Source organism: Artemia franciscana, unplaced genomic scaffold (assembly GCF_032884065.1).
Source record: "Artemia franciscana unplaced genomic scaffold, ASM3288406v1 PGA_scaffold_74, whole genome shotgun sequence".
NCBI classification, from domain to species: Eukaryota; Metazoa; Arthropoda; class Branchiopoda; order Anostraca; family Artemiidae; genus Artemia; species Artemia franciscana.
The window spans coordinates 718,136-733,807 of record NW_027062709.1 but is presented as its reverse complement, the minus strand read 5'-3'; the positions used below and the strand labels follow the sequence as shown (position 1 = coordinate 733,807).

The window sequence follows — 15,672 nt, the reverse complement described above, 5'->3', positions numbered from 1 at the left end:
TCAATCTTGGTTTGGTATGTTAAACTATTGCAGGTTACTCTAATTTAATTTTTTGTAGTAACTCCTTAGATTCCAGGTACTGCACAATCCTGTTGTATATTTTGAGTTCAATGTCTATGAGGATGAGGATGTGGTCAGCCAGGCTTTTATCTGAGACTGGTAGTTTGTGGTGTTTGAGGCACTTTAACTATGTATTTTAAAGGGTAAGCTGTGTCAACATTAGCACATTAAATTCAAATAGGCAATTTGTCAATGGTTTTATTTTTTTATATTACAGAATGTGCAATATAGGGTTTGAGGCTATTAGGCCAATAGCATTGAGGATCTAGAAGAGAAAGTCTCCAAATAGGGGCCATTTGAGTTTGCACAAATTCTATAGTATATTCTGGTTATATATTTGGTGGTAAATGGAAATAAATTTGATTTTATAAGAGAATGCCTGCAAATTGTGGCCATTTGAGCCTGCGGTATTTTCTGGAGGTATCTTTGGTGGCAAACGGAGATATTCTTGATTTTATAAGAGAAAGCCTTTAAATGGTGGCCATTTGAGTCTGCATAAATTCTATTGTATATTTTAGTGGTATATTTGGTGGCAAATGGAGATGAATTTGATTTTATAAGAGAAAGCCTGCAAATTGTGGCCATTTGAGCATGCACACATTCTTTGGTATATTCTTGAGGTATATCTGGTTGTAAATGGAGATAAATATGATTTTTTATTACTTGGATAGGCCTCTGATAATTTCCATTAAGAGATGTCTCAGGGAGGATGGGTGTCCGACTTGGCTGGTCTATATTTTTTTTCTGTGGTCTTATCATATGAGATTTACCCATAATACTTGAGGGGTTAGGAATATGATTGAGATATTTGTTTATATCATTAGAGGCAAGTGGATGTGTAAGCGTCAGGCAGAGGATGGTATCTATGTATAAATTACCTTGCGAGGCCAAGTATAGGAGCTCAAAGTTTGACAAGAATATAAATAAATTGTAATATTTTAGAATTAGAATTAGGTTTAAAATTATCCATAACTTATTTTAGGGCCATATTTGTCACTAGCTTTTCAGCTGACGTAATACATAAATTTTCAAACAGTTTCCCATGAATCACAATATTAAGGGAAGGAATATATTCTCCACATGACACCTTTTCATTCATTTTGAAACATCAGCAAAAATGAGGAAATGCATTTTATAAATAACTTCATCAAATTCAGCATATTTTTCCTGGAACTTCTGAAGGCGTGTAAGTTTATTTGCCCAATATGAGAAATTGCTATTTATCATTGAGAGTATCCCAATTCTTGGGGGGAGTGGAGACAATGGACCTGGCATGAACTTGGAATATCACTTGGACATTTATAAGTTAATGAGCTAGGCCTCTAAACATGGATGCATTTCGTAGCCAGTTGTGTATTGTATTTGAGATATTAGCCCCAATTTGAAAAAAAATATCTAATTAGGAGGATATTTCTTCTTTTGGCCACTTCTTCTAAAGTTCATTTTGAAGTGTATATATTTTCCTCCTTTTCTTCTATTAAGCTTTAAGTACTTTATTTTTCTTGATTTTCCTTATATTTTCTGTTTCCTTTTTTCCTTGTTACAACATAATTTGCAGTGTAAGGAATTGTCTCTTATTCACTTTCTAAAAGAGAAAAAAAAAGTTGATATAGAGTCATTTTTATAGGTTATCCCACCATCAGAATGGGTTCCTAGGAAGTCTGGCTATTCTTTAGATGATGAAATCGGCGATATAGTCATTCCTGCTCCTATCTGTCAAGTTGTCAATGGGAAGCAAGGGCTATACCAACAAATAAATGTCCAGAAGAGAGCAATGACAGTTAGGGACTTCGAGAAAATGGCAGTCAGCCAAAGATATAAGCCCCCAAAGCACTTCGATTATGAAGAACTAGAAAGGAAGTTTTGGAAGAATGTGACTTTTGTTGCCCCCATTTATGGTGCTGATGTGTCTGGGACTTTGACTGATCCAGATGTAGATGTGAGTATGTTTGGCAACAAAATTTAATCACAACTTAAAAAAATATTTTGAATAACTAAGCTCCTATGTTGCATTTTAGTTGTTTTCAGATCAGTATTTTTTTTTTGTACTTTGATTAAATCAGTAGTTTCTGGTATTTATAGCCAAAAATGGTATGTAATGGCTACTGAGCTTGTTGATTACGAGCCCGTGGCTCACATTTTAAGTCAGTCAAGCATGTTTGACGCAATTACTAATAGCATACAATAATCAGGTACCTTGACGAAATGTTGAGGTAGATGTTAATTACAAAGCAATTTCCTGTATTGTTACATGTAGCAATTTCCTTTAAAATGAGCCATTAAACAGCTCTCTATGGTGATCCAGTACCCTGCTAACAGTGGAGGAAAAACAAGAAAAAAAATGCTTTCAATTCAGAATATTGTGGCTGCAGCCACTTTCCTTGTTTTCAACCAATGGATTTCCCTTGTTGTTCAAGCCAAGGGACTGTAAGTTTCCTTTATATGGTTTTCAGACAAGGCGGTTCTAATGGTGTACTTTGTGTTTTGATCTGACACAATTTTTGAGGGATTTCAGGGCTATTCTTTCTGTTAATACGGGACTTCTATATATTCTATATTCTTTCTCTTCTATAAGCCGCAGCCTATGTATATTAATTTTTTTTGGAACTGTGTTTGAGATTAGGGACTAGTAATGTAAAAAAAAAAAAAAAAAAAACTATTTGTGCAAGTATCTGGGTTTAGAATTATTGACAACTATGGAATTATTATTATTGTTGACAATATGACAATTAGAATTATTGACCACCCAACGATTTACATACGCTTATGCTAATCCGTTTATTTTTGTTCTGTCTCTTTTTATTTCAGCTCATGTTATTGCCTCTGATAACAAGCGTTAGTTTTATGATCCATTTTCAGGAACGGAACATCAACAGATTAGGCACAATTGTTGACTAACTAATTCTTGACTAAACTAGGCACAATTCTTGGAGAACTAGCTGCTAAATTTATGATCCATTTTCAGGAATGGAATATCAACAGATTAGGCACAATTCTCGACTACGTCAACAAAGATTATGGGATAGCCATTGAAGGTGTCAACACTGCATACTTATATTTTGGGATGTGGAAGACAACTTTTGCTTGGCACACAGAAGACATGGATCTCTACTCGATCAACTTTTTGCATTTTGGAGCACCCAAATCCTGGTTTGTCAGCTTAAATTTTATTCATTGACATAATTCCTTACAGGGAGCCTAAAGCTCATTATTATGAGTAGAGCTGGTGAGTAGGAGTAAGAGGCTTTTAATAAGTATAAAGAATCCTGGTTGGTCAACTTTTGTTCTATTTATTGAAACAGATCCCGGCAGGGAGCCTAAGGCTCGTTATTATGACCAGAAATAGGGAGTAGGAAGTAGAGGTTTTGAACAAGTATAAAGAATCCTAGTTTGTCAATTTATGTTCTATTCATTAAAATAATTCCCTGCAGGGAGCCTAAGGCTTGTTATTATGACCAGAGCTTGGGAGTAGGAATTAGAGGTTTTGAACAAGTATAAAGGATCCTAGTTGGTCAATTTAAGTTCTATTCGTTAACACAATTCCCTGCAGGGAGCCTAAGCCTCATTATCATAACCAGAGATGAGGAGTAGTAATTAGAGGTTTTGAATAAGTATAAAGAATCCTAGTTGGTTAATTTTTGCTCTATTCATTAATACAATTCCCTGCAGGGAGTCTAAGACTCATTATTATAAGTAGAGATGGGGAGTAGGAGTAAGAAGCTTTTAATAAGTATAAAGAATCCTGGTTGGTCAACTTTTGTTCTATTTATTGGAACAAATCCCTGCAGGTACCATAAGGCTTATCATTATAATCAGAGCCGGGATTTGGAGCAAGATGTTTTAAAGGATAGAAGGAATCCTTGTTGGTCAAATTATATTCTGTTTATTGAAAGAAATCCTTGCATGGAGCCTAAAGCCTGTCATGATAACCAGAGTTGGATGGTTTCAATTTATGGATGATGTGGTTCAATCCCGCTTTCTACGGTTATAATGAAAGAAAGGTTGAGATGGCTAGGCCACGTTCTACAGATGAAGGATGACATATTACCGAAGATTGTCCTTTTTGGCCAACCGTCTGGGGCTACATGGAAAGCAGGTCGTCCTTGTCTGGGTTGGGAGGGTGTCATAAATAAAGATTTAAAGGAAATGGGAACTTCCTGGGAGGGTGTAAAGAGGGAGGCTTTAAATAGATTAGGTTGGAGGAGGAGCGTGCGTAGCTGTGTTGGCCTCAGGCGGCTTGGTGCTGCAGTGAGTTATTAGTTGTAGTAGTAGTAGTAGTAGTAGTAGTTAATTGAATAATTATTTGCTGCAAAATATGTTGTTTTGCTTAGTAGGAAATGACTTTTTTGTTTATGCTGACAGGTTGAATCATCGATCATCCGAACTTGCAAAGTTACCTTCTTTAATAATACTTGCCAAAAAAAAGGGTCTTCTGCTATCTAGTTTTCCTTTTCATGGTTGCAAACTTATGGGTGACATAACTTAAGTCAGTTTTGTCTCACAGCTCGGAGATTAAGTTGAAACGTTCAGGGAAAGCGTTTTTTTTCGGGGGTTGAGGGTTGGGAGCTTCAAATTTTATGTTGAGGAGAAGGGGGTAAAAAAAAAATTATCTTACTTTTTGCCTGTCATCTGACATGATCTGCTGTTAGTTTTTGTATAATTCAGGGCTTTGAAATTGGTTATAAGTTATAAACAACTCCACCTTCGACTCTAGACATTTTCAATATACAGACTCCATCTCTGACTCCTAAAACTATAAATATAATTGCTCCAACTCCGAACTGTAACACTTAGCTAGCTATCATATTTATTTCGTATTCCTCAGAGATAAGATTGCCTCAGATTTAATTAACTTCGGCACTGAGAAGTGTTTTTTTAACACTGACTTAAGTCTGAGGTGTCTCCATAACTCTGACTCATAACAATTATTTTTTTATCTTTTTTAAATATTTTTTTCTATTTATTTTTATTTGTTTTTCCTATTATGTTTTTTGTTAAGTGTTATTACCTTTAAATGTTAATAAATGATCAAAAATTATCTTTTCTAGGTATGCCATTCCCCCTGAGTACGGGAAACGGTTGGAAAGATTAGCAAATGGCTTTTTCACGAGTAGTTTCAAACAGTGTCCAGCCTATTTGCGGCACAAGATGTACCTAATAAGCCCCCAGAAGCTGAAAGATTATAGCATACCGTTTGACAAAATTACCCAAGAAGCTGGCGAAATCATAATCACTTTTCCCTTTGGATACCACGCTGGGTATAATCATGGGTTTAATTGTGCAGAGTCAACCAATTTTGCAACCCCCCGGTGGGTTGAATACGGAAAAAGAGCTACCCAGTGTCTTTGCAGGTAGGTGACTCCTCTACTACCATTAGTAACAAGCCTCAGATGATAGATGGAGGTCTGTCATCTGTTTTTGGATAATGTATATTTGGATCATGATGATGGATCAAATATATGGTTGTATACTTGGATCAAATGTAAAGATCAGATTACCAATATTGGGGTTGCGGGTTTGAGCCAAATGTTAAGCTTATCCAAGCCATAATCCAAGACAATGGATCGTAGTTGGTCATAAAAAATAAACACACATTAAGAACCTTTTATTTATTTACTAATATAATTAAAATGTAGAATTTGAAAACTTAAAGAAACGGAAAAAAAATTTATCCGATCACCATCATTTCTTAACGAATAAAAATTTTGTTACCAATTTGTTTTATGATTGCATAGGGGGTTGCATCCTTTCTTCTTGTAAGTGGAATGAAAGTGGGTAGTATATAGATCAGATTTCCAATCTCGGGGTCGTGGGTTTGAGCCCAACGTTTGGCGTATTTTCGTTGCTAAGTAGTAAATTATTGGGGACATGTTCCTTCCACCCTTGTGGTAGAGTAGTGGATTGATCTATGCTAGCCAATATGGACGTGACTTGCTATCTTGCCGGGCGACAGGCTTTTGCTATCTGTTCCCATAAAGAAGACCTGGCAACTCAAAAACATCGATAATTGACGGTGCCGAGTTGGACTGAACAGCTTATACCATGTCTCATGTACAAGTACTCAAAATTCCAATAACTTATCAGAACAACAGACCGCCTAAGTCAACATGTCTGCACATGCTGCTCCACCCTAATACAAGAGGTATTGAAAATTACATAATAGGCTTCTGGGACAGTTTTTCAACCTTCTGAAAAGTCAGTACAACTTCCTCACAGCTCCAGAAAGTAGCTGCAATTTCTGCAGACATTTGACAGAACAAACAGTTGACAGAAAGTCCACAATTTTTTTCTTTTTAATTCTCCTTGTAAGCTTCATCCTTGACTCCCTTTCATGAAGTTACACTTTCCTTTAAATCTTTCCAGACATATTCTCATCTTCTTCTCAAAAACCTCATATGGAGGTTTTTAAAAAGTTTAAAAAAAAATTATTAGTTTTAATTTTCACATTTTAATGTAAGTTTATGTATATATATATTTTTTTCTTTCTCTTGTTGTGCTGAAGACGGCCCTTGGACTTAGGGCCGAAATATCCACTAAATTGATTTCCACTGTCTTGAAAAGAATTTCCCTATTGTTTCTACTTTGTGTTTGTTTCATATGGAGGTTGTTTTTTTATGAGTATTTCCTTTCATGAAGTTACAATTTCCTTCAAATTTTTCGTGACATATTCTCATCCTCTTCTCAAAACCTCATATGGAGGTTGTCACGTCAGATAAATTCCCAGAATCATGATTTCTAACCGCCTTAATCTTTAATTTGTAATTTGTAAAACGTGACCTAATCATCTTAACGTTTCTTTATTACTCGTCCCAGTGTTATGCTGTATCTTACTAGGCTTTAATTTCTTGAAGGGGTGACTCCACTTCCTAAGAATTACCCTGAAATGCAGTTCGAGACTTGTGACACAAGGTTGTTTAATTATACAATCGCAATAGTTATCCCAATTAATGGTTATATTTTTTCTTGAACTGTAGCAATAGCGACGGAAGAGACAGTCATGTGTGAACCTAACCTGGATTATTCATCAATGTAATCACGAATATGGCCTCTCGCAGTAATTTTTCCTGCATGCACGTGGAGTAATGGTGCTTTCACACCATACCGTAGAACCTTTCACCTTAGTATATCCTAAGACTCCGTTATGTTATCTTACGGAGCGAATTTTGTGGATATCCTTACTCGCGTAGTCACGAGTAAGAAGACTCGAGCTCTAAGTAGGATTTTACATTTTCCAGGCTTATGTTGTGCCATGAAAAAGTCAACACAGTGCTTGATGAGCAATTAATAGATTTTGAAAATAAATTGATGGGCTATTTTTTAAGAAAGCCTTTCATGCTTGATCAGAGCTTTAACATCCACCTCTATTCCACATTTTTAGTTTTTAAGTAGTTTGCTAAAAATGATTTTGGTTAATTTAGACGATTATTATGATCGTTTTATGGATTTTATATTAGCTTCGTGTGGACTCGTTTAAGTAAAAGGTTATACTTGACGTAAGGTAATTTAGACTATTTGATCTTTTTTATTTTTATGTTTTGTTTTTGTGTCCCTGTGTTTGGGATAAGATAAGATAACATTTATTTTCAAAAGACTATCACAAGCTCTATAGAGCCAAATTCGCTTTATATATCAGTAAAGTTAAGAAAAAAAAATTCAAATCAGTACATTAAGTCAAACATTTAAAATTAAAAAGAAATTAAAAAGCAAAAATCATCAAAGATAAAGGGCAAATCAGTAAGCTTGACAATTAAATTACAAAAACATTACAATAAATAAGTAAAAAAAAAAGACAATAGAGGAAAAGGGGAATTTGGCAAGTACATAATCACAAGTTATTATTAAGGTGTTCCAGAATAAAGGGGATAAAACTTTTACGAAACCTCTCTGTAACAGCATGGATCGGAGAGTAAGTTGGGATTGCTAAGGAGGCTGACCGGGGGAGGCGGAGTCTAATGGGATTGTGAAGATCAGGGAGTAAGTCCTCAGTACGGGGATTGGAAATGACTGATTTAGCGAAAAGCAGGCAAATTTTTTCCCTCCTTTCTTTTAGGGTGGTAATGCGTGCAGCTTTAAGGAGGAAGGAGTATGGAATTTTGCCTTCTTTGTAAATTATCCTGAGCGAACGCTTTTGGACCGACTCAATTTTGTCACTAAATTCAATTGAAAGTTACAAATGCCAGACCGGACATGCATATTCCAATAACGCCCTGATAAAGGATAAGTAAACACGGAGGGAATGTATCGTAGGACAGTGAAATTTGTTTAGCAGCTTAAACATGGATAGTGAAACATTTGCTTTTTTTAACAATGTTCGAAACATGTGTGTCCCACTTAAGATCATTAGAAATTGTGACACCAAGGAGTTTAACATATTTCACTTGCATTTCGGGTGGGATCGGGTCTCAAAAAACAGGAGTAGATTTCAAGAAGCTGATCGTCATTATCTGTGATTTAGTGGGATTTACTGTCATATTTAGCTTCTTAGGTTCATCCGAACATTGGGTTAGGATTTCAACGGGGTCACTTTTAACATTCCTATGAAATACTTCAAGGTCGACAAGTCATCTACATATTTCCATCTTTGGGGGAATTCCTTACCAATTTCGTTAATCATGACAAGAATGACAATAGATGGCATTCCACGCCCCTCCTGTCCAATATTTAGTTACATACTTATCCTTACTACTTGTCTTTTGTGTTTTTTCTATTTGTTTGTTTTTTGCTGTGTTAATTTTTGGAATTATGTGTATGATGAGATGCTGGTGTTTTTTCTATGTCTTTGTACTGTCCCAGCCTTACGAGCTCTGCTCTCTGTTGGGGCATAATATTGTTTTTGTATTTTTTAAGTTGAATAAAGAAAAACAGTAACAGTAGCCACGTAACAGAAAATTTACAAACTAGTATGGGAGCTGGTGAACCCAATGTTAAAAGAAAACTAATTGTGTCTCAATAATCTGAGATAAAATGCAGATTTGTAACGGTTTTTGTTCCTCAGGACTGATATGGTACGAATAAGCATGGACACGTTTGTGAAGAGATTTCAGCCGGATCGGTACGAACTTTGGATTCAGGGCCTCGATGTTGGCCCCCATCCGGAAGACCCGACTAAGTCTGCCCCAGCTGCCCTGCCATCTATTGACGATATTCTCTGCAATAAAAAGTAAGTTATCTCTCGAAATCAAAGATTGTTTAAAGTTAATACAGTCTTTGTTGCTGTAGAAAGTGTTAACTATAGAAAGTTAATAAGACTGGTAATTCAAGTTGCTTTCTGCGAGAAAAATGATCAACTGCCATCTGTCTGCCATCTGCCATCGCAATCGAGGGAATTGCGGCTGGGAAATATTTGGTTGGGAGGTCGGGGGGAGAGAAGGGATTTTGGAAACTTTGAAAAGTAGGTGCTATTTAGATATAAATGAATCGGAAGGTTCGTCCTTCCGGACGACCCTGTTGTTGTTGTTGTTGTTTTTTTTTGTCTGTGTGTCATCATGGTCCAAAGGGCCATGATTAATCCAAGGAGTAGACGAGAAGAAGAAAGAATTACAAATAAGACCCTCCAAAAAAGAAAAGATAATAATTTAAAAAGCATCATGTCTTTCATTCAGCGAAACAACCTGGTGTCGGGAACAAAACACACTGACTTGCCATGAAAAAAGTAAACAAGAAACATGTACATGAAATAGTAAATGTTAGAAGTAATAGAGAATACTAGAAAATGATATACAAACCAAACAATATAAAAAGCTGGCTATAAAAGCGTTAATAGAATCTTACTTGTATCCAATCTTTACGTCAAAATTTCAACGAGTGAACAGAAAAAAAATCTATTCAAAATATTGTTGAAGAAAAACTTTTGATGAACTTAGCGTGAATTTGAAAAATCCAAATGTGTATTCGAAACACAAAGTCGTCCTGTGCCAGTCGGTTTGATCTCGGCTCGGTAATACGATACCCCGAGTTTGAACTCAACTGTGGCAACGCACTGCAGGGCCGGCGGAAGGACCTTAGTAATCAAGAATTGTCGTTAATCCAACACAATGCATTACAAGAAAATGTAATGTAATTGTAAACGAAAAGTCGTAAATTCCTGACAGATTTTTGTGTTTTGCAGTTTCGATTCGCACTTTATGCTTATTATACTCTGTTATGTAGTCTCTGTTATTAATATACTCTGTTATATTGTTATATTCTGTTATTTGAGTTTCACACTTTTTTCTTGTCATTTTCCCTCTTTAATTATTTTAGATTTTCTTCTTAAAATTCTTCTTTTTAAATGACGAAAAAAGCTCTATTTTATCCTCTTACAGTTTATTCTGTTTAAATAAAGATAGAAAACCCCGCCTTTAAATTCTCTTCTTTCTCAAATTAAATAAAAAATTTTTTTTTTAACTGCAAGTAAGGAGCGACATTAAAACTTAAAACGAACAGAAATTATTCCGTATATGAAGGTAGTTCTCCCCTCCGCAACGCTCTGCTCTTCACGCTAAATTTTGACTCTTTGTCACAACTTTACTTTTTTAAACAATAAAAAAACTTTTTATTTTTAGAGGCGTTGAGGAGGGGACAACCCTTTCCATATACGGAATAATTTCTGTTACTTTTAAGTTTTAATATCGCTCCTTACTTGCAGTTCAAAAATTTTCTTTTTTTTTATTTAATTTCTGAACGTTTTTATGGCACTTGGTATTAACCAAGTGACATATAGCAATCGCAAGTTCTGTCGGTCCCGGTTTTGCTACTTTAGGCATTTCGAGGTAAGGTAGGACGATGAAATTTGGCAGGTGTATCAGGGACCGGACCAGATTAAACTAGAAATAGTTTTTTTCCCGATTTGACCATCTGGGGGGGGAGTGGGGGGCCCATTAATTCGAAAAAAAATAGAAAAATAGAAGTATATTTAACTTACGAACGATTAATCAAATCTTAATGAAATTTGATGTTTGGAAGGATATCGTGTCTCAGAGCTGGTATCTTAAATCCCGACCGGATCTAGTGATACTGGGGGGAGTTGGGAGGGGAAAACCTAAAATCTTGGAAAATACTTAGAGTGGAGGTATCGGGATAAAACTTGGTGGGAAAAATAAGCACAAGTCCTAGATACATGATTGACATAACCGTAACGGATCCGCTCTCTTTGGGGTAGTTGGGGGGGTAATTATGAAAAATAAAAAAATGAGGTATTTTTAACTTAAGAACGGGTCATCGGATCTCAATTAAATTTGATATTTGGAAGGATATCGTGTCTCAGAGCTCTTATTTTAAATCCCGACCGGATCTGGTGACATTGGGGGGGGGGAGTTGGGAAGGGGGAAACCTAAAACTCGGAAAATACTTCGAGGGGAGGGATCGGGATGAAATTTTAATGCTACTCATAACTTTCAGGTGAAAATTTTTTATTTTATTTATTTTCTCATTGTTTTTTTTTAAGAAGGCTAGAAAATCCTGCGCCCCCTTCGCGGAAATTCTCTTCCCTCATAATAAGCTCCTCCATGGAAAGATACTCCTACGTAACCCCTCCCCCCGACTCACCCCACCCCCACGCAAAAAAGTCTCCCTGAAAACTTCTGTACCCTTCATAATAAATATTAGTATGTGTAAACAGTGGACAAAGTTTGTAACTTGCAGCGCCTCCCCCGGGGTGCCTAGGTGCCCTCCATTTTTTTTGGTCACCTAAAAAGGGCGCTTTAACTTTTAATTTCCGTTAAAATGAGCCCTCTTGCGACATTCTAGGACCACTGGGTCGACACGACTACCCCTGGGGAAAAAAAACAAACAAATCAATAAACACGCATCGGTGATCAGTCTTCTGGCAAAAAAATACGAAATTTAACATTTTTGTAGATAGGAGCTTGAAACTTTTACAGTAAGGTTCTCTGATGCGCTAAGTCTGATGGTGTGATTTTTCGTTAAGATTCTATGACTTTTAGGGGGTGTTCCCCCTATTTTCTAAAATAAGGCAAATTTTCTCAGGCTCGTCACCTTTTGATGGGTGACGCTAAACTTGATGAAACTTATATATTTAAAATCAGCATTAAAATGCGATTCTTTTGATGCAACCATTGGTATCCAAAATTTCGTTTTTTAGAGTTTCGGTTACTATTGAGCCGGGTCGCACCTTACTACAGTTCGTTACCACGAACTGTTTGATTTTCTTCATTTTTAGGTTTCATTTCTTCTTCTCATAGAAAATGCTTGAATTTAACAGTTTGTGCTTTACTGTTTCTATGCTCATTATGTGGTTTTGAGATATTGTTTTAAATATTTTTCATTTAGACGTCACTTTTAATTAAGACAGTCATTTTTTTTCTTCATATGTGTTTGATGTTACTCCTCATTACGTATTTTATTCCATTTTCTAAGTTTTTTTTTTTTTTTTTTTTTTTTTTTTTTTTTTTTTTTTTTTTTTTTTTTTTTTTTTTTTTTTTTTTTTTTTTAGCAGAGTATGTTTGTATTTACAACAAGACATAAACACTGTTAATCAACGTCACTAACCAGACACAGGAGATGATCAAACGGGCAAACCGCGGTATCCTTTCTTTAAAACTCCTTGCTCGTCATGGTGTCCCCCCCCCCACTTATTGCGTATTTTCCTTACGCTTATCAGACTACTGGTAGAATATCCTTATCCGGTTTTATTTTACGAGCTGACTTCGGATAATACAAATACAGAAGAGAGAATAATGAGGACTTTTTTCCCCGATTTCAATTTTTTTTCCAAGACAGTGAACCATTGGTTCACTGTCTTGGGAAAAAAATAGTCCTCATTATTCTCTCTTCTGTATTTGTATTATGGAAAGGCAGTGTGATCTTCGTCATTATTGACTTCGGATAAGAAGGACAGCCTGGAAAGGATCTAATATTGAGCTCTTCTGGTAGTTTCTGAATCTACCAAAGTCCCTTATGGCTCAATTTCAAAATAACTTTTCCTTGCAACTCTTTTGGCACGTCGTGATGAATTGTGTTTCAAATATGATGGCAGTATTTTGGCAAATCCGCGGCTTTGTGAAATCCTCCCCCCCCCCCCTGAGCATCTCTGGCTACCACGACAAGTAGCTGAATCGGTACCTAAAATTCAGCCGTTACCAGCGCGACATATGCGTTACGCGTTCATCAGTGGTGGTTCTGGCTTCTCTTTCCTCCGGGGCAAATTTTGATTAGCGCTCACCCTTTGTCTCCTACGTAGTTTTCAGGCCAATATTAATCAAAATTTTTATTTATTAATGAAACTATTTGCAATTTATTAATTAATTAGTGATATATGTTTTTAATCTATTATTCAAACTACTTAATTATTATTAACTATTTTAAAATTATTGTTATTGAATTATTTCTTATTTTTTAATTAATTAATTAACAGTTAATTAGTTATTTTCATTTACTATCTGCACTCTTTACTCCATTTTAATAAAAATAAATTTTTTAAAACAAAAAAATGATTAGAGCCGTTAGATTATGTATTTGAAATTTTGTGCCCTTAAAATTTTTTACCCAGGCAAGTCCCCCCTCTGCGTCCCCGTAAAACTGCCTTACCTTATTCAATGTTTCCGCCATGGCTACAGAATATAGAATGGGTGAGTAAAATAATCGGCCAAGTGGCGGCTTGAAGCACCGCTGTTTTACTGACTCATTTTTTTTACCTACTGGCTGAAGACATTACAGGGAGCTTCCCCCCTCCCCTTCGCGTGGGACTCCGATGATAGGAAGTGTCTCATATCGCATTTACCTCGTTCATTCATATGTTTATTCTTACTTTTGCAGCAACAATGAAACCGTTCCTTTGACATACATGGATGCTCTATCAAAGAAAGGCACACATAAACGTCATCCCGTTCATAAGCAAAGAAATGGCGAAACTTCAATTGACATTGGAATGAAAAAACCTCGTGTGGATTCAGGAGCATGCTTAGACGAATCTTCAAATGATGTCATGGACGAAGGCATGCATGAAGTTATGAAAGATATCTGGTGGAAAGCAGGACAAATAAGTAAGTTCAAATATAAAAATATATGATGGGGAAATCAATAAAAAGAATTGAGGATGGTTTTTCCAAGACCTTGTGAAAGAAATATAGACGAAATTTACTTCTAGCAATAACAACTCACTGAAGCATCAAGCTACCTGAGGCCAGCACATCTACGCACGCTCTTCCTCCATATCATCTATTCAAAGTTTCCCCATTTACACCCTCCCAGGAAGTTCTCATGTCCTCTAAATCTTTCCTTTCGACATCATCCCACCCCATCCGGGGATAACCTGTTTTTCGTTTGGCCCTAGACAGTTAACTGGCAAGGACAATCTTTTGCAATTTAGCCGAAATTTAACCTCCGATTATATGATTCTGTAAATGAAAATTTGTCAGTAGCCAAGAGATTGAACTAAATAAACACCCAATTGCCAAACGGCTGAAAACGACCATAATGGCTTTGTAGTTGCTTCCGTGCCTATATAAAAAATTTTGTGTCTATGCAAAAAGTTTTTTTTTGTCTCAGTGTATATTTTTCAGATTTATTGAAATTTTCCTCGTGGCTTTCAACAGTTGTGCCAAAAAGTCAATACAAGTTTTTGAATAGTAAGTTTCTGAGACTACATTTGCAAGCTCCAACTGAAAATTTTTCTTGTACTTAATCGTTTTTGACAGCTTTAATAGTTTTGTGGTTTACACTAGCCAAATAAATGAAGTTGTGCAGTTACTTGAATTTGCAGCAGCATCAGGCGTTTCAGCAATGAGAGCCCCCCACAATGGCCTGTCTAATGCCAACTCCTTGGCAAACTTTGACCAGCATTTGTCCCAGTTGGTCCGAATTTGTGAGCATCTCCAACTGACTCCTGATCTTGTTGAACTGCTATCCACAATTGTTTTAGCTGTCATTTCTGTATTCTGGCTACGACTCAGCAAGCAGTATTCGTTTAATGGAACGGTCTTCACGTCAGCGTAAGGTCTGTCCGAGCCATCGGATCTGGCGGAGCTTGATTATGCTTGAAGCTCTGTCGATGTTGTAACACCCCTGGTAGACTCCGTTGTTCGGAGTCTGATCTGACAATCTAAGATTGAACGCAGGCATCGGTGTGCCTGTGTGCCAATGCAGGCTCCCGAGCGCGTCCCTGAGCTGCTCTGATGGTCTAAGATTTGATACCGTAGTGTAAGACAGCCCTGACTGTCGACGTATATATGCTTAAATCTTTTCGTAACTTAATTCCTCGACAAAGCCAGACATGTCCTTGGAGCTGTAGGAAGAGTGCTTGAACTCTAGACACTCTTTTGTTGATATCAACCTCGGATCCCAGATAAACAAAACTGTAAACTGTTTCGAAAGGAAGACTAAAGAGGATAGGCTATTTGTCTGCTGTGATGTCGGGTCAAGTATTTTTATTTTCTTTGTGTTTATATGTAGGCAAAGTAGGTGGGGAAATGGGTCGTTTCATTCGACATTATTTGGGCTTAGTTTGGTGCGAGAAGATGTGTACAGTTTGCATAGTCATGGTCCGTCCTGCTGACAGAAAGCTGTGTGGATTTGATTCTATATAGACACGTAATTGGAGTTTCAAGTGAGAGGGATCTTAATTATTTATCAAGACCTATTTTGCTGATCCGAAGCCTAACAGATTGATCATTG

The 15,672-nt window shown here is 36.4% G+C and overlaps 1 protein-coding gene across 1 annotated transcript in view; it reads left to right on the top strand.

The window, feature by feature from the left end:
* The window catches only part of LOC136042179 (lysine-specific demethylase 4B-like), a 71,195-nt gene that overhangs the window by 15,145 nt on the left and 40,378 nt on the right, over window positions 1-15,672 (top strand). The window contains exons 2-6 of the mRNA XM_065727112.1: window positions 1,688-1,999; window positions 3,026-3,210; window positions 5,109-5,411; window positions 9,056-9,220; window positions 13,816-14,042. Coding sequence (XP_065583184.1) covers window positions 1,688-1,999; window positions 3,026-3,210; window positions 5,109-5,411; window positions 9,056-9,220; window positions 13,816-14,042 — 1,192 coding nt within the window. The remainder of the gene's footprint in view (window positions 1-1,687; window positions 2,000-3,025; window positions 3,211-5,108; window positions 5,412-9,055; window positions 9,221-13,815; window positions 14,043-15,672) is intronic.